General features: G+C 41.8%; 1 protein-coding gene and 1 pseudogene across 2 annotated transcripts; one reads left to right on the plus strand and one right to left on the minus strand.

Annotated features, from left to right (window-relative positions):
• Nucleotides 1–722: 722 nt before the first annotated feature.
• On the plus strand, nucleotides 723–1,527 carry LOC116137107 (heavy metal-associated isoprenylated plant protein 39-like). 2 transcript variants are annotated; one of them, XM_031422798.1, is made up of 3 exons: nucleotides 723–830; nucleotides 956–1,034; nucleotides 1,224–1,527. In XM_031422798.1, exons 1-3 carry the CDS (start codon nucleotides 822–824, stop codon nucleotides 1,406–1,408), a joined length of 273 nt encoding a protein of 90 aa, XP_031278658.1. In that variant the 5' UTR covers nucleotides 723–821; the 3' UTR covers nucleotides 1,409–1,527. The 2 variants fall into 2 exon arrangements, with proteins under 2 accessions (XP_031278658.1, XP_031278657.1); XM_031422797.1 differs by lacking the exon at nucleotides 723–830 and having other exon boundaries at nucleotides 944–1,034.
• A 169-nt stretch (nucleotides 1,528–1,696) lies between these two features.
• LOC116136837 lies at nucleotides 1,697–24,273 on the minus strand (annotated as a pseudogene).
• Nucleotides 24,274–25,061: the final 788 nt, after the last annotated feature.

A 25,061-nucleotide genomic window follows, 5' to 3' on the forward strand; every position in this document is an offset into this window, starting at 1 on the left:
TTATAGGGGTTAAAATTTTTTTTATAAAATTTAAAAAGTTTGCATTTAATAACCGTTGGCTGTTGCCCCCGAAAATTACTAATCTACCCTAAAAATTACATAAACCCCCCTACAAAATTTCGTTTCACCCTTAAAATATAAAAAAAGATAGGGGGAAAAATGAATTTTTGCAGGCCTAGTCCTAGGGACTGATCTGGGTCCTGAAATTACTCATGGGCCTAGGATCGATCCCAGACCTAAATGAGTTTCTTGTTCTTAGTTGATTTTCGGTTGATTCCGATAACGAATATTCAATCGTTACCACCATTTGATCCATCGGCCTCCACTCTACAAAACCCCTCTTATCCTAACTCTTGACAAATCGCCGAATCTCAGCTGAGAAAGTTAAGTGTATTTTTAGTATTAACAGAATATAGACTTTGGGTGGAAAAGTGATAATTTGAAATTTTTTGGATGGGAAAGTGTCATTAAGGCAAACCTTTGGTGGGAAAAAGTCGTTTACTCTAATTAGAATTGCATTGAAAAACTTGAAGTTATCATTTATGTATCTCATGAAATCACACACACACACACACACACACACACACCACATATATATATAATATATATAATTATATATATATATATATTACCGTCGTCAACGTCACATTTCATCTATAAACCTCACATGATGTCGAGCCTTTGAAAGTAGTGATTAAATTAACAACGTTGACTATCAGTACTTCCACTATATATGTATAATTAGCTTCCTCTTGTTCTCAACCACCCCTGCTTTCATTAACTCCTATCTAGTCATTGAATTCCAATTTCATCGATCAGAAATGGCACAGGTAACAAAACCCATGACTCTCTATTCCTAAATGTAAATTTTTTTACGAATACTTTTGTTGTTATATATGTATACATAAATAGACTCTTTTGTTTTCCTACTTAATTTGTATCAATGTTTTTGCAGAAGGTGGTGTTGAAGATAATGACAATGAATGATACGAAGACAAAGCAGAAGGCAATAGAAGCTGTTGCTGATATTTATGGTAGTTAACACAAAATATGGCTTCCTTACTTACCTGCTTAATTAATTTTTTGTTTTAGGCAAAAAGTGCTTTGAATTATACGGGACAAATTTATCAGTACTGATACACTGAAACAAAAGGATTGTTTTTATTATTTTTTTTGACTTATTAATACTGTTACTGGGTTCCTGATCATAACATGTATAACAGGAGTAGATTCAATTGCAGCTGATTTAAAGGAGCATAAGCTGACTGTTATTGGAGATATGGACGCAGTTGCTATAGCTAAAAGACTCAAGAAAATAGGAAAAATTGAAATTATATCAGTTGGCCCCGCTAAAGAAGAAAAGAAAGAGGAAAAGAAAGAGGAGAAAAAAGAGGAGAAGAAAGGATAGAAGTACAATATTATGTTTTTCAGATATAATTTTTGAAAACTTTAAGATAAACTCTAAGCATGTATTATTATGTTTTGGGTTTTCGGTAAATTGGTCAAGATGTAATATAATAGAATACCCTTTGCAAAAAAAACAAAAAAAGGCAATATATATATATATATATAATGTTAACATTAGGTGTGTGACCATTGATTTTGGGATGAAATTTTATATTTCTCTCACTAATTAATAGGCTAATAATAACAGTGTAAGATGTTACATACGTTTCTCCTAGCTATTGCTTAATGCTTATATACTGAAACTTTCCCAGTATTTATCTTCCCAATTCTGCACTTGCCTCATTGCATCAAACTTTCTCTTACTGAAAGAATCAAGAACTTTGGTGTCATAAGAAGGCATGGTGCATGGATTTGTATTGGAAGGACCCTTGACCAACGTTTCCATCATGAACTTTTTCTGCAACCCATTTGCCGGACAAGCCATAGTCTGTGAGCATACCTTCACAGCTCTGCTAGGTACCAACGGTTTGAACTTCAAAAGCTTTGCATACTCATTTAGCAAATGAAACATGTAATCATATATATAATCCATTTTCAGTTCTTCTTGAATAAAGTTGCTAGCTGCTTTTCCAATTTCTTGTGCCTGCCGAATCCATATAGCATTACAAACATATAATTTAACTAAATTGGCATTAGAGAAGGTAATTAAGTTAACTTTTGTTTATAAAAATTACCCCAATCTACAGCAGACTTGATGGATTTGCACTTGTTGTCTTCCCTTATTGGCCAGTAGTGTTTCATAGGTTGTAGATATCTCGTGAAGAAATCATGGTATTTGGAATTTACAAACAGTGTCTTAGAGTCACAAGCTAGAATGTATTTCTCACTAACGGACCATGCATTTCCTTCTATGTAGATTTTGTACCTATGTAAGTAGGTAAAAATAAATAATGAAAGAAAAATCCCACGTCCACAAATAAAATATTCAAATCAAATTAAGGAAAAGTCATTCTGAAAACAGATTTACCTGTGTGTGCATTGGCTTGCTAGGTCTGATTGCTTAAAGCCTTGACGAAACTCCTGGCTCCAATTCTACAAATATATACAAGTAAATACCAAAAAAATTTAATCACTACTTGGTCAAATGTAACGATTGTTTACAGCACAAGAGGCCATTTTAAAACAAAACTAATAAGAAATACTAGAAGATTACCTGGTTATAAATTCGCGCATTCCGGTTCAGTTGATCGGAGACATTGCATGCGAGAAGCTCAATTCTAGATATGGTGTCAACGAAAGCGTTTCCTTTCCACTAAACATATTGTTCCCTATCAATCCATTTTGTCCTATTGTTGCCTTCTGTTATGCCTGTAAATATAGGGCTGACACAAGCTCAACCAATATAAAAAGTCAGAGCTTAGATAGGCCCGCAACCAGTTAGAAGTAGCCACGTCGCGTGGTGACAGGAGCAGCACACTCTTGTCAGTAAAGTGGGTGCGTGCCAGACCTGCCAGAAGCTGTAGTGATTCCACGTGTCCAATCCCTGCACCAAATCGCGTAAATCACTCTAGAAGGTGGGCAATGTGACATAAAGAAGGATTTGCATGGATAATCCTACCAACTTACAGATTTAGTAATGATAGCCTTATTCCATCCCGCTATAAATTGAGAGCTCTTCTCTCATTTGCGGGATTGGCTACTCTCTCTGCAAAAATATATAGCATTCTCTCTCTTGTACAATCATTTGTAAGTCAGTCTGCTAACGCGACTTGGCCTCATCATTAATACAAAAATCAGTGGATGTAGGATTCGCTTCCTTAGCATCCGAACCACTTTAAATGCTATTTTCATTGCATTTACTCTTATTTTCACATTCACGTGTGTCTTCTGGACCTGCTTAGCATTTCACACATGCGTTTGGTTGGAGTCAAAATCATGCATCAACAATTTGATGCTAGAGGAAAGGCCTAATTTAGTATTTGTCCTTCATCAGGAGAATTTCTAACAAATTGGTCCTACAACAGCAAATGGCCAGCCAACCTGAGCCTGAGCGAACCAACCAGGGTGCTGAGGGGATACCCTAAGTCCAGGAGGACACCTCTTCCGAGATACCTTTGGTTCCGCAAAATGTCACGGGGGATATCCTATCAAGTTCACAACTTGACCCTACCATTATGAGCTACCTGGAAAGGTTCAACAATACCCTTCAAACGGTCAACCGAAGGTTGGACCGTTCGGACCAAGGCGTGCCACCCAAATCAGCTGGGGTGGTGCAATCACCAAAAACGCCTGCAGGTCGCGTGAAAGCGCGGCAAAGGGAGATAGCCCGTGCTGCGAGCACTGCAGCGTGTTGAAGAAAGGGTAAACAAGTGGTAAAAAATGGGCCTAAGGGCTCCAAAGGGCTGGCAAACACCGATCACGTCCCGAATAGAATACTAGTGGCATTAAGACTCGGTGAAAAGACGCATCCCGAGCCGTCCCATGCCATGTCGCATATACACCCCCATAAAAGTGCTGGGCGGGGCGATTCTTATCACCGCTAGCAAAACAATCTTGATCGTCATCGTGTGGGAGGTTCCCACACTTCGCGGGGTGGTTCGTACCACCGCGAAGGTCGTGAAAATTCTCCACACCATTTGTCACCATCACATGGCTCTAGCTAGTGTGTGTCGAGAGCGGCCGGAACTGCCGGCCGAGGCAAAGAGGAATCCGACCTTCGGACTTTCCTCAATCGCAATCGCGAAGGTCGAACTCGCATGGACGAAAGCAATCCCCAAATGGCTCCACTGCCTCAGATTGAAGAGCTGCAACGAGCTCTAGACCGACTAAGAGCCCAGCAAAATGAGCAAGGGCAGGTCACATCTGTGTCCCCCTTCTCTCCAGAAGTGCTAGCCGCCCTGCTCCCATCAAGATTTAGAATGCCCGACATGCAGGTGTTTGATGGAAATTCTGATCCACAGGATCATTTATATGAATTCAATGACCTGATGGAGCTTCACCAGGTCTCAGATCTAGCAAAGTGCCGTTATTTGGCAGTAACCCTAACCTCTCATGCCAAACGGTGGTTCAGGTCGCTCACAACGGGATCGATTAGCTCGTGGCCTCAGATGAGCGCGACGTTCCTAAGGCACTTCCAAGCGAACCGAAAGTTCTTAATGCCTTTGAGCTACCTCAATAATATAAGGCAAGAAAGGGATGAATCCCTCCGGTCTTACATCGACCGATTTCACAGAGAACTTAATAAAGTGGTTCATACTCTCGAAGAGTCTGTTCGGACTCTCATCATAGTAGGAGTTCGTCCACAGATCGACTTGTGTAAAGAGTTACAGGCTAAGGATGATGTTTCCCTCACCCGCTTCTATAACATCGTGGAGAAGTACCTTCGAATTGAAAATTTGGTGGTGGCGCTCCACCGCCGCGACCCCGACACTTCAGGCAATGCATCTGGTTAGGGGGAAAGTAGGAAAGTTGATCGCAGATGGGTTACTGACGATCAACGAAAAGGAAAGAAACCGCTCTATGAGCCTAAAAAGTCTTATGCTTCTGTTCCTCGTCGCGATCGCGACAGAAATCAGTATACACCTTTGAATGCATCGGTATCGGCTATTCTTGATAAATCAAAAGAAGCCAGCCTGCTCGGAGAGCCTGAGCCCATGAAAAATCCCCCGTTAGCTAGAAATAGTAAAAAGTACTATTGTTTTCATCAGGATAATGTGCATCACACCGATGAGTGTCGAGCTCTCAAATAGGCAATCGAAGACCTCATCAAGAAAGGGCATTTCAAAGAATATATTAATGATTCCACTCCTGCGCAAGAGAACAATCAAGGGAAACCGGGAAAGAAGCGACATGATCGCAAAGGCATATGCAGCGTCAATATGATCTTTGGGGGACCGTACCTTACGAGTCACAAGAAACTCGTGAGCTGCCTAGGAAAGATATGCTCGCGCAGCCCATCACAATCTGATTAGTGTGATGAGCACGACGCAACGACCGCAAAAGGTTCGTAAGGAGGAGGAAATTACCTTCTCCGAAAAGGATGCAGCTCATTTGTATCATCCCCACGATGATGCTCTTATGATCACGCCCCTCATAGGGCACCATAACGTCCACAGAATGTTGGTGGATAACAGAAGTGTTGTGAACATCCTGTTCCAGACAGCTTTCGAAAGAATGAACTTGGACGAGGCTGACCTGAAGCCCGCCTCGATCCCTTTATATTGTTTTACAGGGGACCACTTGATCCCCAAAGGAATGATCTTGCTTCTAGTCACGCTGGGGGACTTTGACGAAGTGACGAAGGTAACTGACTTCTTGGTAGTGGATTGCCCGTCCGCTTTTAATCGTATCCTAGGGTGATCTCTGCTGAGAAACTTCAAGGCAGTCACTTCGATATACCATCTGAAGATGAAGTTCCCCACCCTGACGGGGATAGGGGAAGTTAGCGGGTCTCAGTGTGTAGCTCACGACTGTTATGTTAAAGCAGTACAGATGGCGTGCAAAGGGAAAGGTATCCATCGCGGCATTCCCTGAGAAGCAATGGCGATTAGCCAGATCGAACCACGGCCTAGCCCAGCCCAGCCCAGCCGAGGATAATATGGATCCTCGTATTCAGGAATGCCCTTCTAGTGGGCTAGTTGAGAATCTAACTGAAGTATCAGTCGACCAGAGCGAGCCGAGCAAAGTGTTAAGGATTGAGAGCAATCTCAACCCCCAGCTTGCTACCGAGCTGACTAGTTTCCTCAGAGAAAACATCGATATGTTTGCATGGTCGCACGCAGATATGGTCGGGATCAGCCTGGATATTATTCGTCATGCATTAAACATTGACAGTGAAGCCAAGCTGGTTCACCAAAAAAGAAGAGCGATGGATCCAGAGCGATATGCCGGCTTAAAGATAGAGGTGGATAACCTCTTTTGAAACGGATCCATCCGAGAAGCACTCTATCTGACCTAGGTTGCTAACCCGATCCTAGTAAAGAAGCCTAATGACAAATGGCGAACTTGCATCGACTTCACCGACCTCAATAAAGCATGCCCAAAAGATAGCTTTTCCCTACCCAGAATCGACCAGCTCGTGGATACCATCTCGGGGCACGAGCTGCTGAGTTTCATGGACGCATACTCGGGATACAATCAAATTCTGATGTATACGCTGGACGAAGAGCATACATCCTTCGTTACAGATCGAGGACTATACTGCTATAGACTTATGCCCTTCGGCCTTAAGAACGCTGGCGCAACCTACTAGTGGTTGGTTAACCGAATGTTCTCTGAACAGATCAAAAAATCAATGGAGGTCTATGTAGATGACATGCTGGTCAAATCCCATGTTGCTTCGAATCACATAGCGCATCTCGCTGAGATGTTTGATATCTTCTGACTATACAGAATGAAGCTAAACCCCCTCAAGTACTCGTTCGGAGTATCCTCGGGAAAATTTCTAGGATACATGGTTAACCAACGGGGAATAGAGATCAACCCCGAGAAAATCCAAGCTCTTCTCGATGTGGAAAGCCTGACCAGCAAAAAGCAGGTCATGAGCCTTAATGGGCGAATAGCGGCGCTAAGTTGCTTCATATCGAGGTTAACAGATCGCTGCTTGCCGTTCTTCAATGTTCTAAGGGTCAATAAAAAGTTCGAGTGGACTCCTGAGTGCGAACAGGCATTCCAAAATATTAAAGAACACCTCGGGAAGCCACATCTTCTGTCCAAACCTCTCCCGCAAGAGATCCTCCTCCTGTATCTGTCTGTCTCTTAGTTCGCGGTCAATGCAGCCTTAGTTCGGGAAGAGGACAGGGTCCAGTGGCCAGTGTATTATGCGAGTAAGCTTTTGTTGGATGTTGAGATGCGGTATCCAGGAATGGAACGGTTAGCCTATGCCCTGTTAATCGTTTCCAGAAAGTTGTGACCTTACTTCCACACCCATACGATCCATGTAATGACTAATTACCCCCTCAGGCAGGTCCTCCAGAAGCTGAAGGCATCGGGTAAATTACTTAAATGGGCCATGGAATTAAGTCAGTTCGATCTAAAGTACAAACCAAGATCGACTATCAAAGGGCAGGCTGTTGCTGACTTCATATCGGAATTCTCATATCTTCCAACAAGTGAGTTGGAGCAATAGCCTAGCGAAGCTATTTAGGAAACTGCTCAAAATTTGTCGACCTGGAGCCTCTACGTCAATGGATTGTCGAACAGAAAGAGGGCCGGTGCAGGCCTTCTCCTTTTGAGTGTCGAAGAGGCTCGTGTTCACGACATTCTCTGGTTCAGGTTTAAGACAACCAATAATAAGGCCGAGCATGAAGCTCTGCTCGCTGAACTGCGGTTGGCTAGAGAAATGGGTGCAACCGCGATCAGTGTCCACAACGACTCCATGCTGGTCGTTAACCAGATTTTGGGAGAGTACCAAGCCAAGGAAGAAAATATGATCCGTTATTTGAAGAAAGCTAAGGCCGTACTCGAGCCATTCAAGCAATACACAATCACTCAAATTCCCAGAGATAGCAACTCTGTGGCAGATGCCTTGGTAAGGATAGCCTCGTCATTGGACTCAGATGCACCAAATAACATTTCTGTTCGATTCATCGAGATCCCCAGTATTAGCTCGATCAAACAAACCGTGAATGTATGTAATAACTGCTTATGCTAGGATACTCAAAGAAATATATCAAGTAGAATACATTTATATTAGTAAACGTAAATGGGCCCAAAATTTCCTTTTATTACATATAAACATTCTTTATACAAAATAGAATATCATTTACAAAATGATATTAAAACAATGGACAGTGTAGTTATTGCTCCTCGCTTGCCGACGCCCATCTAACCATGTTCTCATCTAGATCCTGCAACCACAAAGAAAAACAACGGGGTGAGCACAAAATAATGCTCAGTAAGTAAATCCTCTACTCGACTGTCCCCGTAACTCTTTCTCTTAATTCTTTCCTTACACTTTTCTATTCTCTTTCACACAACTCTCTTTACTTAACTTTTGCTATATGTCACGGCCTCATCTTACCGGAGGCACGGCCCGGTGGAGTTCAAACAGCACCAACCCACTCTTCGTGACTTTCGGGTGGAGATCACAAAGTACCAACCCGCTTTTCGTAACTTTCGGGTGGAGATCACAAAGCATCAACCCGTTTTTAGTATCTACCGGGTGGAGATCACAAAGCACCAACCCGTTTTTAGTATCTACCGGGTGGAGATCACAAAGCACCGACCCGTTTTTAGTATTTTTCTCATTCTCTCTACTCTTAGAGTAGTTCATACACAAAGTTCTCTACTCTTTCTCAAGCCACTTCTCAATGCACAATTATGAAATGCCAACATGTAATGTTGCAAGAATTAAGGTTTACTACCCATGATTCTCTTAGGAAATTCATCAAACAACTAGTGTGCATACATAAAATCTACTTTATCTATGGTTCTATCCCTCTCTTGAACCATCCAAAATGGGAGAAAACTCCTGCACTGAGCTATAATTCTTGTCACAACATAACACTTCCAAAGAGATTTCTCAACCTCCTCCAATTTCATCTCAAACTACATTCTCATCACACATCACACTTCTCATGTTTGAACTGTATTTAACAACCACGAAGCAATTCATCTCCATCTCAATTCTCAATAACATATCATCTAACATGCATACACAATTTCTACTAAATCTCTACTCAAAAGAGTTCTCAAATATCAACTTGGATTGGGATTTACTTACCTTGTAATGGAGAGATCTCACTAGCACTTTCCTTTCCTTTACAATGGTTGTCTCTTCTTTACCCTTTACACAATAACACCATAAGATTTTAATATACAAAGATATGCAAAACTTTACATCTAAAGTAAGAATCCTTACCTTAGGATGCCTTAGATTAATTTTCTACCCCAAACTACTCAAAAGCCCTTTAAAATTCTTGAAAGGTTGACAGAAAAGTTGAGAGGAAATGGAGAATGGAAAAGGCGGTGGAAGATGAAAAATGAAGGGTTTACTAAGCTTAACCCCTTTTTAGCTCAAAATATCTTCATTCATTCCCATATTGCCCTTGCTCTTTCTTGAAAACTCCATCTTTATCCTTTGATTCATTACAAACACACCCCCATTCTAACATATTCTCCATAAAATTTCCTTACAATTCACTCCCCACTTTTCCAGTTAATTAGGGGTAGAATGGTCATTTTACCCCTATGGGATAATTCTCTAGAAACCTCAATAAACTTTTAAGCCGTCCCGTCGTCGCGGCGAAGGAAGTTTCGTCACTCCGACGAAAAATTACAGAGCCGACACCGCAATTACAAAGCCAACGTTGCAGCGGCAAAGGCTATTCTTTGCCTCGGCGAAGACCGAAATTCCACACTTCGCCAAAACTCAACCAAAATCAGGGCAAACACTCAACTAAACCAACTAAGGGCCAACCAACTGAAAATAATGAAATACAAGCTCAAATGAGAACAAAGCAATAAACATTCAAGCTAACAACATAATTTACTACGTACCTCAAGTGGGGCGTTACAATGTAACAGAATCAGATTCCTAGATGACCCCCATCATTCAGTACCTCAAGGATGAGACCTTGCCTGGTGATAAGGTCGAGGCAAGGACTTTGCAAACAAGATATGCTCGTTATACCCTCATCGGAGACCAGCTGTATAGGTGAGGGTTTAGCGCCCCCCTTCTCCAATGTGTAACCAGCGAAGAAACAGATTACGTCATGAGGAAAATACATGAAGGGATCTACAGTAATCACACCGTCGCATGATTTCTCGCCAACAAAGTTGTTCGTCAAGGGTACTACTGACCCCGAATCTAAGAAGACACCTACAGCTTTGTCAAAATGTGTGATAAGTGCCAACGGTTCGTGAACATACCGCGAGCTCCTTCCCACCAACTGATAACCATGACCAGCCCCTGACCATTCTCCATGTGGGGAATTGATCTCATTGGTCCCATGCCAGTCGGTAAGGGGGGAAGTCAAGTATGTTGTGGTCGCAGTAGATTACTTCACCAAATGGGTAAAAGCCGAGCCACTAGCCGCGATCACAACCAAAAAGCTTAAGGACTTCTTTTCAAAAACATTGTGTGCCGCTATGGAAGTCCTCATACTCTCATCTCAGATAATGGCAAGTAGTTCGACAAAGAGGAGTTCAAGTAGTTTTGCGATGAGCTAGACATTCATAAAAAATTTACCTCAGTCGCGAGACCGCAAGCAAATGGTCAAGTTGAAGCTATCAACAAAACCATCAAGCACATTCTAAAGGCCAAACTTGGCGCAGCCAAGGGGAATTGGGCCAACAACCTTCCCGAAGTCCTATGGGCATACAAGACAACTCTGAGAACCTTTACCTCAAAAACCTCTTTTTGGCTAGCATATGATTGCGAAGCGATGATCCTTGTGGAGGTAGGAACCGGTTACTATGGAGGGACTTGTACAATGAAGCCGACAATGAAATGCTTATTAGAGCGAGTCTGGATCTTATTGAAGAACATTGTAGCAAGGCTCTACTAAGAATATCAGCCTATCAGCAACGCACGAAAAGGTTCTTCGATCTAAGGTCAGATGAAGAGACTTCCAGGTCGGTGACTTTGTATTGAAGAAAGTTCTTCTCGGTACTCGAGAACCAGGTGCAGGAGTTTTGGGACCGAACTGGGAGGGCCCATACCGCATCGCCAAAGTGATAAGACCAGGGACTTACCACCTAAAAAGGGTAAATGGTTCCGTAGTAACGCGAGCTTGGAATGTTGAACACCTTCGACCTTATTATCAGTAATTCCGAACTCATTTTTTCCTTGTAAAGCTTTTATTTTATAACCTTTGTAAATAACAGATGTAATTCTGTTCTTTTGTAATTGCATTACATGTATAATTCTGTTCGCACAGAATGTGTAATTATGTTCGCATAGACTTATTCTAGTTATAAAGTTACTATGCGATCTCATATGTAATAGAGGGTACCAAAAGTTAAGTACTCATAAAAAATTATAAAAAATGATCTTTATTTATTTGTAATAAAAGGGAGTACATAATCAAGCAAGAACGAAAGCTGCGAAGGTGGATAACTGATCCTCGCCCCCAAGTCCCAGAGGGGTGACCTCGACGTCCCCAGACTAGTCATCGATTTCCTTGTCGGGTACCAGACCTAGAACGTACTCTGAATGTTCCAGATTAGGTCCCCGAGCCATTTCCTCAACCTCGGCCTGTGCCAGAGCAGCCAGTTCATCCTGGTACCCACCGGGGAGATAAAAAAAATCCATCTCAGGGTTCTTTGCTTGAAGAGCAAAGATGGACCTGATCGTCCAATCTGCATCCCAATTCTCCATCTCCGCCTCCTGCTGTTGCATTTTCGCAGTTAGTGAGGCAATGCGACCTTGTGCAAAGTGGAGCATGGCCTCAAGCTTAGTTCGCTGCCTTTCAGTAGCCTCCCACATATCGCCCATTTCTTGCTCAACTCGCATGGCTCATTCAGAGGTGTTCTACAGCGCTTGATCCTTCTCTCAAGCCTCCCTGGAAAGTCTGGCCACGATCCATTGGAGCTCCTTCACCTCCTCGCCGCGTTTGTCCAACTCGACCTTTTGAAAGTCCATTGTGCAACGAGCAGCGTCCCTTTTAGACATGTGCTGGTTTGCCTGAGCAATGGACGAGTCCCTGTCTGCTCGTGTGGCCTCTAGCTCCTGCATAAGCCATGCATTCTCCTCCAGCAGCTTGACCAATTTCTCGGCAGACCCCAGTTGGGCCTTCTGCTAGGACATGTGCAGGGAAAGCAAGGCATGCACGATAAGAGTAAAAGAGTTAGTCTACTTCCCTCAAGAAAGCAAATAAAGGTTCTCATCTAAGACAACTCGTTTACCTAGCTAAAGAGTTGGAACGATGTGGACAGTAGTTCGGTAGGACTGGATGCCAGGAACTGCTCGAATGACTCCGCGAGTCCACATTCCAACAATGTTGGGACCACCAGCTGGAAATGGTCCGGGAGCTGGGCCATTGAGTCTAGTATAGGCGTTCCGACACCCTCGGGAGGTAAAGCCTATCCCGCGGGCTCCTTGCCCGGCCTCCTCCCAAGGACTGCAACCGTAGGTTGTGTTGGTTGACTGATGGAAATGCCAGTCGCACCTCTAAGCGGCCCTCCCGAGCTGAATGCTCAGTAAGGCTGCGACCTCTCGGGCTGAATGCCCAAGCCTTCCTCTTCGGACTCCGTCTCCTCAGTCCGAATTTGCCGCCTCTTCTTAGGCCTCGAAGCCGTAGTCTTCTACTTCGGGCGAGTAGTCGAGGATAAGAGAACTTTTGCAGGTCGGGTCGGAGTGCCTGCTTGTGTTTCTCTGACCGAAAGACCGCTGGAAGCAGCTCCAGCTAGACCGGTGGTATGCCTCTGAGGAAAAGCGAATTGTCTTGATCGTGGCGACTTGGACACCCGAGGAGGCATGGTTGCTGCATGCGAACACCATTAGTAAAACAGTTCACTCCAGAAAAAAATTAGAAACTTACTCGGGGGGGGGGGGGGGCTCTGAGGTTGTGTACTCGTTGAAGAAGCCGTACCTCCGTAAGTTCTCGGTTGTCACAAGCAACCTCGCGTCGCGACTTTCCTTGGGCAGAAAACTGAAGGAAACAATTCTGTCCAGGTCCGTGAGCAAGTTTAGACTGGTCATTCTATTAACTGTCAAGGAAAACAAACAACTCGTTAGCGAAGAACGGAAATTGAGTGAGTTTAGAAGGAAAGAGAACCTACTCGGATCCTGAAAGTGGCTGATGCTGTCATAACGAAAAAAGAAAAATTTTGTGTCGTATGGTCCCACATTGCTTGGATAGCTATGTATCCCCGCTTGTATTGAGTTTCGCCTGGACAAGTACCAAGATCCTTGTCCTTGCTTTTTTTTAAGACGTACGAACAAGCGAGCTCAACCGCGGTTAGCTCGCCCAGTCGATTCTCCCGACACGCAATGTACATGGCAATGGCGATCATGTATGCGTTCGAGGTGAGCTGCATTGGCGCGATCCCGAAGTGATCAAGGACCGACCTGGTGAAACGGTGGAAAAGGATCAACCCCCCACCCTTGAAGACATCTTCCGAGATTGTGGCCATCCCACGTGGTGGATCCCGGGCAGTAAGCACCCTATCGCGGAAAACCTTTATGCTAACAGCGAACTGGTTAACCACCCTTTGCAGCTCGTCAGCGGTAAGAGCCGAGAAAATTTCTTGAGGGGGCCCACAAGAGCATCCTCTATGGGCGAGCTGGCTCCTTCATAGGGGTCCATTTTGTAATCTGCAAAAGCAACAAAATGTTACCATTTAGTCTCCGTACATTTTTGTACGATGACGTGGAGGAAAGATTTTCCTCCCTAAACCCAGAAAACTCTATGAAATACTTAAAAGAGCCACCACTAATGGCTCCAACCCAACGGAGAGTATTTCACCTCCGATGAGCTACCGACGGACAGTCATTACATGATGACTGTCAAAAGCTAAAAACATTGAAGATAAAAGAAGGGAATCATCTTTACCTCTAGGAATGAGAAAGATTGGCTCCTGTTCCGAATATCGAGCGAACACCACTTTGATAGGCCAAGAATCTAGACTGGCGAAAGTTCCTTGCTCTCTGAGAATGAAAATACTGTGACTTTACCTAAAGTAAGCTTGGGGTTTTTATAGTGAAGGAAATGACGCTTTGAATTCCTGAAAGCAAACGACGTCTGGGCGAAAAACGCATCTGACCGTTGATAGCGACCACGTGTCACGAATCAACGAGGAAGAGTGACCATCACGCCTCCAGAAAACAGATCGTCACCTCTTTCCATTGAAACGCTCAAGCGACGACACGTTTTCCCTCCTCCAGATTAATGCACCCATAGCCGCATTTAATGCCTTGATAAGGAATGTCGTTTCAGCATGGCTTGCATTTTATGTGCGCAACTGGCACTTATTGCGCATAAGACACGTTGCCAAAGCAAAGGGCATTTCATTTAATGCACCCACTGCAAAAAGTGCAACGGATAATATCTGAAGAGATCGTTACCAGAAACACTTTTAATTATCAGTTTCGAAGTGACGTGACTCCGAACTTTTCGTTAGTCGCGAGGTGACGTGACTCTTCAGACTTCTCATCAGTCGTGAAGCGACGTGATTGTTCAACCCCATCTCACATCAATCGCGAAGCGATGTGATCGACTACAAAGCAGCATGGCCATTTATCCTTAGGTCGGGATCATCACTAACACTGGGTGACTGTGACCAGGTCGTTGATCCTGAGGTCGTAGATCATCCTAGGTCGCTTATGGAAAGATTGTTGAATATTTCTGCAGATTTTATTTAATATAAATTGTAAAATCATACCCTTGATCTTGGCTCATGTAAACGATCCTGTTATATTATAATTTTTGTTTCCGCTGTGTATACGGGACCGTTTACTAACAATGGTATCAGAGCCTAGGGTACTGAATTTTACAATTTTTATGTGTATGGTTGATAACATGTATTTGATGATAATATGTTGCCATATTGAATCTTCATAATTCTGTCTTAAAATATGTTTTTAAGAAATTGATTAATCAATTAATTTTTAATTTGTTGATGATCTGCTAGTTTGGTTTAATGCATGATGGATTTTTGTTGAGATCAATGTGTTTGATTGATTGCAAAATCTAGTTAGAGTGTTTTTGGTTGTTGTATGAACAGATCCGGAGCTACAGATCTGTGTACACTCGCCGCGGCGATATAACCCATCGCCGCAGCGAGCGTTGTCCAAACTGGCGCTTGTGACGAAACCAGCGCTCACCGCGGCGATATAAACCATCGCCGCGGTGATCATCCTCTAGACGAGCACTGTATACCGCGCTCCCGCGATGATATAACCATCGCTGCGGCGATCGTCCTTCTGCCGTGCGCTGTATCAAATCGTTGCGACGAACGTACATAGAGCGTGGACATCAGCATAACCAACGCACGTCACAACACTAACTCATCACTGCAGCGAGCAACTTTCGAGTGTGTGGGGGTAAAATGAAAAGTTTCAAACTTTAGCCCAAACTGTAGATCTGCAAATTGTCAGGGGTAAATTAATTAACCCACTAATTTTAAAAAATTGATGTTTTTTTGAAATGTATGCTTTGTACTTGTTTGTATATTGCATGGTGCCCGATACTGAGCCTTAGACCTAAGGGTGAATGTTTTAAATATTTTTAGGTATGTATGGTTGTATTTTATAAAATAGGGCCTGCGTGTCCTGCCTTTCTCCTCTTTCTTGATGTACAATCTCTTCTCATCTAACTCCCCTCGAATGTAATCGAGGTTTCTAAATTTATTGATGTAAAGAATTTTGTATTATTATTCTTTTTGTAAATTTAAAAGTTTTGTAATGTACTTGAAGATGAGCAAGAACGAGGCAACCATACTTGAAGACTCGAGATATTTATTATAGGACCCCTAGGTGACCCACCGATTCCTCTAGACTCAAGGAAATCGGTTTTAGTTGGCCTGTACCAGCACGTTTAATTTTTTGTTTAGAATGCATGCTAAGGTTGAATGTTTGATAACATGCCAAATAATGTCATTCTAACAAAGATAATAATCTGATGAGACATTAAATAAAAAACCCCTCAACTATTATATTAAGTCACGTAACCTTCCATTACCATGGTTTTAATCAAACCACTGTCGTCGAAACCTTGTTCGCCAAAGCGAAGGGTACACTTCTACCAGTAGGAGGTTAAAATCATTGGAGTTTTCCTTAATAGTGATGGGTCGACTTAAAATGAAGGTTTTGCTTGTTTGCCAAAGCGAAGGTTGATAAACGCGTCATAGGCATAGTAAGCAGTACACATATTATGTGTACGTGGTGACATGTAGTGTCCACTCTACTGATACTGAGAATCACACTTGAGGACAATGGTTGGAGCCATTGGATTGTGTGATTAGCTTGTTGGCTTTCTCACATTGGAGGTTGATAGTGGGAGCTATCAACTGGTGTGGATTAAGTCGTTTAGCCTACCTAATCAACTCATTTTGGCTTGTTCGCCAAAGTGAAGGTTTGAAATGGCAGGATGGATCTCGGTCCACTAGGAATCAACGGGCTTTCTCGAGTTAATAGTGAGGGTTATGGCTTGAGTAAATAGTGGGAGCATCGTTTAATAAAAGACCATATTAAAATAATGAACTTTATAATGAACTTTATCTTTTCTGCAATTGTAGATTCACCAAAATGATAATTATGACCCTGCGACCGATAATCGAGAAAGAAACAGGTTGATGGATCCAATTTCTCTGACTGGTATCATAATCTTCGGATTATACTCAAGTCAAAAAGAAATTGTATATCCAGAAAAGCCATACATGGTTGAGCCTGATCTTGATGCCACCAGGAAGTTAAGGATACTTATCAAAAGTTCCTTGATGATGCTGATAGCTTTCAATGCCTGATGTTAGCATCGATGACACCTATGCTGCAAAAGCAGCATGAGAATATGGATGCTTCTCCATTATTCTACATCTCAGAGCTTTACAAACAAATGCTTGACAAGAGGTACAAGGTGTCGAAAGCACTGTTTGGGAGTCGTCTGACTGAGGGAGCCCAATTTGTCCTCATGTGCTCAAGTGATCGAGCACATAGAGAGGCTTGAGACTTTGGGATTGTGGCTTGGATGCAAAATTACAAATGGATTTAATTCTGCAATCCTTGCCTGACTCTTATGCTTCGTTCATAATGAATTTCAATATGACACACGATGGAGAAAACCCTGTCAAAACTTTTGAACATGCTTAGGACTGCAGAGCAGACTTGAAAAAGTCCAAGCCTATTTTGCTGGTTGCTGCCAGTAAACCAAAGGGTTCCGGCAAGGGTAAGGCCAACGCCAAACCAAGCCCAAGCCCAAGCCCAAGGACAGGTTGCTCTTGGGCCTGAGAGTGGCATAGGGAAGGGTAAGTTAGTCTGCTTCTTTTGTGGCAAGCCTGGCCACTGGAGAAAACACTGCAATTTCCTGCAAGCAAGAAGAAGTCGAGGCTACCGACTTCAGGTATTTTTATGATTGAGATTAACTTCTCTCCCTCAACATCTTGGGTCATTGACACAGGATGTGGTACTCATTTTGTACTGATGTGCAGGGACTAAGGCAGAGTAGAGTGCTCGCCAAGGGAAGGTGGACCTACGAGTTGAAATGGAGCACATGTGGCTACATTGGCTGTAGGGACTTATTGTTTGTCTTTGCCTACGGCCTTATTATTGGAACTACATAACTGTTATCATGTACCTTTTATTTCTAGAAATATTATTTTAGTATCCGCTTTGGATAATATGGGGTATCATTTTAGATATCTAATGGATTGTTGTCCTTTGTTTGAATGGTATTCTATTTGGAATTGCAAGGTTATTATGGATTATATGTTCTTGATTTAACAATAAAGATATTCTCAATATTGAAACTAAGAGAGCTAAACATAGCGATCAAAACCAGACATATCTCTGCACTGTAGGTTGTGTCATGTTAATAAGACCCGCATTGCAAAACTTCAAAGGGATGAAGTTTTTGACCCTTTGATTTTCAGTCATTTGAGGTATACGAGTCATGCCTGTTAGGCAAGATGACCAAGTCTCCTTTCACAGGACAGGTAAAGGGCTACTGAGCTGTTAGCATCTATAGTAATGTATGTGGTCCACTAACAGTTGAAGCCAGAGTGTGGATATTCATACTTCATCACATTTACTGATGTTTCAGTAGATATGGTTATGTCTACCTTATGAGACATAAATCTGAAGCCTTTGATAAATTCAAGGAATTTAGAAATGAAGTACAGAATATGTTGGGCAAAGTATTAAACCATTTGGTGATCGAGAGGTGAATACTTAAGCTCAGGTTTCAGAGTACCTGAAAGAATGTGGGATAGTATCACAACTCACCCCTCCTTATACACCCCAACACAATGGAGTGTCAAGGAGGAATAGGCCTTACTTCATGGTTAGGTCCTTGTGAGTTTTGGTGATCATTCCTGCATCGTTCTGGGGTTATGCCCTAGAGACTGCGACTCATGTTTTGAATCGTGTGCCGTCAAAGTCATAGATAAGACTCCATATGAGCTATGGATGGGGCGAAGCCTACTTATCTTATCTAAGGATTTGGGGTTGCGAAGCTTATGTTAAGAAATTGACTTCGACAAGCTGGACCCAAAATCTTGTAAATGTATATTTGTGGGGTATCCAAAGGAGACCAAAGGATACTATTTCTACCACCCGAAGGCACAAAATTTTTGTTGCTCGTCATTGGTGTTTTCCTAGAAAAGGATATTTTCTAAGAAGTACTAGTGGGAGAAAAGTAGAACTCGTGAAGTTCTAGAACCACACGATATACTAGACAAGACGGGATGATGTGCCACAGAAAGTGGTTGAGCATCATGAGGAGGTTCCTCCACAATTTGTGGATCAAAGTGAACCACCTCATGTAGCACAGGAGCTACGTAGATCTGAGAGAGTATGCCATGAGCCCGAGAGTACGGTTTCTCGTGACTCACATGGTGACATACTGGTCTACCAAGACGATGAACCCAGAACCTACGAAGACGCTATATCGGATCCAGATTCCATTAAATGGCTTGAAGCCATGAAATCTGAGATGGACTCCATGTACCAGAACCAAGTGTGGTCTTTGGTGAACCACCTGAAGGGGTAAAACCCATAGGGTGTAAATGGGTCTTCAAGAAGAAGACTACACATGGATGGCAACGTGCATACTTATAAAGCACGGCTGGTTGCCAAAGTTTTCAAACAAATTCATGGCAATGACTATGAAGAAACCTTTTTGCCAGTTACCATGATTAATTCCATCCGGATGATGCTTGCAATTGCTGCATATTGGCTATGAGATTTGGCAATGTTTAAAACTGTTTTCCTGAACGGAAACCTTGAGGAGGATGTGTACATGACACAACCTGATGGTTTCGTTCTTGATAGTCAAACACATAAGGTATGCAGTTACAGAGATCTATTTATGGACTCAAGCAAGCTTCAAGGAGCTGGAACATTCGTTTTGATGAAGCCGTAAAGAATTCGGTTTTATCAAGGATGAAGATGAGCCCTGTGTTTACAAGAAAGTGAGTGGGAGCGCAGTAGCTTTCCTAGTGTTGTATGTCGATGACATACTTCTAATCGGAATGATATATCGAACTTGCAGTCAGTAAGGCTTGGTTATCCAAGTGCTTCTCCATGAAGGACTTAGGTGAAACAGCCTACATCCTTGGTATAAGGATTTATCGTGATAGATCGCGTATGTTGCTTGGCCTAAGTCAGAGTACATATATTGCAAAGTACTGAAAAGATTCAGTATGGAAGAATCCAAGAAGGGATTTCTTCCATGTCACATGGTGTTTTCTCTCTAAGGAATTGTGTCCTAAAACACAATGAGAGAGATAGGATGAAGAGGATCCCATATGCATCAGCAATTGGATCCATCATGTATGCCATGCTATGTACTCGGATTGATGTCTTATGTGCTTTGCGCACTTGTAGTAATATCAATCGGATCCAGGTGAGCATCACTGGATGGCTGTCAGAATATTCTAAGTACCTGAGAGACTAAGGATATGTTCTTGGTTTATGGAGGGGAAGATAAGCTCACTGTAAGAGGATACAGTGATGCTAGTTTCCAACGACAAGATGATTATCGATCGCAATCAGGGTTTGTATTTTGTCTCAATGGGGGGATTCTACAATAGAGGCTGAGTATATTGCATTATCGGATCGGCCAAAGCAGTCTGGATTAAGAAGTTCATGCTGAACTTGGTGTGGTTCCTACGATTGTTGATCCTATAGACATATATTGTGACAACAATGGAGCAATTGCTCAGCCAGGAACCACGGTCTCATCAGAAATCCGACACATACTCAAACAGTTCCATCTCATCAGAGAGATAGTTGAGAGAAAGACGTGCAAATTAAAAATGCATACTGATGACATCTCGCAGATCCACTACAAAGCCTCTATCGCAGCAGAAGCATGACAGGCACTTGAGATCATTTGGTATTAAATACATGAATTATTGGCTATAGTGCAAGTGGGAGATTGTTAGAGTAGATGCCCTAGAGCTAATTAATTATTGTAGATTGACTCTTTGTAATAATGTTCATTGATCAATAAAAGGCATTTCATTCTATATCGCGTAATCATTATTATGCAATATGTATTGATATAGTCCTTAGAATGGTAGAACCGTGACGAAGGTATCAAGTGTTTCAAATCTTGATAGTGAAAACCCTATGAGCACATATGGTGGCCATTCTAGAAACGTCCGTAGCCCATATTATTCTGAAGTAAAGGCACAGATAATACAGTAAGGCTATCATAGTGGTGACACTAACCACTATCCCCCACACAGTGCGAGTGCTTCAAAAATCCGTCCAACACCCCCACAACACACTAAACTTCTAGCCATGCCTTTGAGCCTTCCGCATTACACACCCCCAAGAATCAATTCTCTGACTGCCCACCAGAGTGTGGCATATCGGATGGACCCCAGGGTCGAGGGAACTCCTATAAGTGGGCACTCGCACATCCAAAGTTGGTGAAACCCACCACAACAACTACTAAACGCCCACCAAAACCACCACCTCCATCCGCCAGAATCCACCAACAACAGATCAAAATAATCTGTCCTCTATAGTGCCCCAAAACGCTCCCTTGTAGCGTGATCCGCCGTAAATACCCCTGAAGACCTAGCCTAAGACGTTCCTTTAAGCTGTCTAGGGGGGTGTATGTGTGGCTGGCAGCAGTAGTGTGTCAGTATGGTGGTTGACAGAGGGCAAATAAACACACACCCCCACCCGCCGTGTAATAAGTGTGCGAACAGTTATCATACCGGCATGTTCGTAATAACAATCGGCTGGTGTGTAAAATAAAAAAACAAACGTCGCGACCACAAAAAAAAAGTCTCGAATGCGAGTCTTCATCAAATCATCCCCGCTATTACTGTTAATGACGACTGCATCCGGAGCAATAATTGTCTGAAAGACCAAACTACCAACCGTCTCCCGTACACTCATTGAGAGTAACGCAAGGTTTGAAAATTTGATCATAAGTGTCGTGTCACGTTGGGGTAAATTTGAAGGAGTGGTGTTGGTGGGCTCAGACTCAGCGGAGGAAAGAGAGGTGATTGACAAGGTAGTTAAGTACTTTCTGTTGAGTCTCTTGGGTAGCACTAAGGAATCTGGAACAATTGTTGATGGGGCGATCTTTGGTAGGTAGAAATATTAGGAGTATACCGGAAAAAAAGATTAGTGTCAAGGACGAAAAGGAAAATCAAAGATCAAAGATGGGTGTGTAGCGTCTCTAAAACATAAAAAAGGCCATGATAAGCAGAAGATGATAGTCGAGGGGGGCAAGATAGAGATAGGGAGTTAACACTCACATATAGATTTAGTTACGAGTAGTGGGAAAGAATGGCGGCCTTGCATCTTTGGTGGCAGGGGTTAGTGAGTAGTGGGTTCACGTGATATAGGGGTGAGGTCGGAGAATTTTTTAATTTGTTGAAAAAATTAATAAAAGGATTCGTTTCATTAGTGTTACGCAATTTAAACTAACTGTATATTATCATATTGTTAAATGATTAATTTATATTTGAGAATATATGATCTGTAATGTTGATTTTATTGATTATGAGGTTGGCATCATAATGATCAGATTCAGGTTTCCTACAGGGTTTGCACAGGGGCGTGGGTTGAGGGGCGACGGAAGCACGTGCCAGATAATGAGATGTGGAATGTTGGGTTTTTATAGAGAGTGTTATTGAATTAAGTTTTTTTTCTTAACATAAACGCCGCCCCAATTATACACTCCCACGGCAGAAAGGTTTTGGCCTAAAAAATCAATTCAATTTGACTTCTTTTCTTCTTAATCTTGAAGCCAAAGAGGATCTAGCAAATACCTCTTTGGTTCTTTTGAGATTGTCTTCATGTGGACTACGTGGGTTCGATCCTACACTTGGATCGGTAGCAAAACATTCAAAGACAATCGTGGTAGAGCCTCCAAACGTGTGTTTGTTTCTCTTAAATCATGTTGAATATTTCTGCAGATTTTATTTAATATAAATTGTAAAATCATACCCTTGATCTTGGCTCATGTAAACGATCCTGTTATATTATAATTTTTGTTTCCGCTGCGTATACGGGACCGTTTACTAACAAAGATGTCCTCTTGATCTCCTTTGCAATCAAGTCGGATCGACCAACATCTCTTCAAACGCATCAAATCAAGGCATTTGTAGTTTCCAAGGTTCAATTCTCAAACCTTAAAAACCAGGGGACTTCTGTTATGCCTGTAAATATAGGGTTGATGCAAGGCTCAGCCAACATAAAAAGTTAGAGCTTAGGTAGGCCCGCAGCCAGTTAGAAGCAGCCACGTTGCGTGGTGACAAGAGCAGCACACTCCTGTCAGTAAAGTGGGTGCGTGCCAAACCTGCCAGAAGCTGTAGTGATTCCACGTGTCCAATCTCTGCACCAAATCGCGTAAATCACTCTAAAAGGTGGGCAATGTCACATAAAGAAGGATTTGCACGGATAATCCCACCAACTTACAGATTTAGTAATGATAACCTTATTCCATCCCGCTATAAATTGAGAGCTCTTCTCTCATTTGCGGGATTGGCTACTCTCTCTAAAAAAATATATAACATTTTCTCTCTTGTAAAATCATTTGTAAGTCAGTCCGCTAACGCGACCTGACCTCTATCATTAATATAAAAATCAGTGGACGTAGGATTCGCTTCCTTAGCATCCGAACCACTTTAAACGCTGTTTTCATTGCATTTACTCTTATTTTCACATTCACGTGTGTCTTTTGGGTCTGCTCAGCATTTCACACGTGCGTTTGGTTGGTGTCAAAATCACGCATCAACACCTTCTTTAACTTTCCCTTGACAAACTATCCCATGGTTTCATATTTATCTCCTTCCTACACCAACCATTTAAAACCTCTATAATTTCAATAAGAAAACTCATTTAAGAGACACTCATACATAAATTTATATAATAATAAGAAGAAGAGTTGCATGAATTACCATCCCCAGAACGACCAATCAGGGAACGCAATGTCCATGGTCGATTCACTGCCACAGCGCGCAAACAATGGCGGCGGAGTTGATGAATTTGGTGCACGGTAGTCGCTTGATTGGATGACCGGCGAATCATCACAGTCAAACATCAACTCTAAGCCTGGTAACCTTCCAGGATACCTCCGAAGAAGTTGCAAGATGCCCCATATAGTGTACACATCTCTTGTTTGAAAAGTTTTTCGGAACTTCTCAATATATACCTTGCCGTCCGCGATTATAAGGCGAAAATGAGCCGTTGGATTAGCTCTTTCCACCATCTCCCGGCTGATTCCTGAACTTTTCCATGGCCTTAAATCTTCGTGGATCCAGCGAAAATATTCTGGGCATGTAGGCTGCAACGATGGGAAGCCATGGTCTTGTGTTTGAAAATTTTTATGGTAATTTGATGGACAAGTTTGTGTTTGGTTTTTGATGCTGCAATTTAGAGGGATTATGATTTCTCGAGGTGGGTTTTGGGAGATAATCACGTTTTTATTTATTGAATTATCAAGAGATAACTCGAACTGCAAACATTGAAGACAAAAAAAGCATCCAATTGAATAAATATATTTACATTCACCAAGGTGCCAACAAAAATGAAATTGTAATACAAAAGCATTGAGAAAAATAAACAATTATCAAAAAAAAAAAAAAAATTTGATATATACTTACAGTGCCACTCCAGAAGGAAGAAATATAAACAACAAGATGAGTAAGGGAAATCATAAACTGAAGTAATATTGTGGTTGTTGCAAGACCCTTCTTCAAATTTCTAGCCTGTACAGACATACTGGAAAATTGCTGCATTGTTATAATTTAAGAACACTCTTATTCAGTCTAGCAATTTCAATTTGTGCTCTTTGTTGAAGCCCTGATGCCTCAGGAAAAAATAGAACTTCACTTAAAAAGGTTTTGTTCTCAGTTGAAACTCTCTCTCACTTTAAGGAGATCGATCATTTACTCGTTCTTGTCAAGGTTGAAAATGCCATGCATTCAACTTCTATTTATATTGGTACGAGTAATACTACATTCACAACAATTCTCACCAACTTTCTCTTACAAACGCGACGTACAGTTTTGAATTAGTCAACTTGCATGAGTCTCGCTTATCCAATAATAGGTCCCGTCTGACCAAACCATTACTAGCTATCACATGAAAGTGAGTAAGATTTTTGTGAGGTTAGTATTACTAATTATTTAATCTTTTTCGGAAAATTGTTACCACATAATAATAATTTATGTTTTATCTTTTTTATCCTTTTTACCACATAATAAATAAAGAATCTATCATATTAAATATTTTAATATGATAGATTAATGAATATTTATCTAATTGCCTTTCTACCGTTTATATTAACATAAAAAAATTTAATGACAAAGAAAATTTATATTATTATTATAAAAACAATAAGATCTTCATTATTTAATTATACTTATTAACACATCATAAAGTGAGTGGAGTAATTAAAGAAGCTTTACTTTTCCCAAAGCAGTCACCTTGATAATATGTTCTAGTGCAAAGATAAAACTTAGAGATTTTTGTTTTTATTAAAAAAAAAAATCCTAATTACTAATTAATGGTTATACTAAAGTTA

The sequence above is a fragment of the Pistacia vera genome, unplaced genomic scaffold (assembly GCF_008641045.1).
Source record: "Pistacia vera cultivar Batoury unplaced genomic scaffold, PisVer_v2 Contig320, whole genome shotgun sequence".
Lineage (NCBI taxonomy): Eukaryota > Viridiplantae > Streptophyta > Magnoliopsida > Sapindales > Anacardiaceae > Pistacia > Pistacia vera.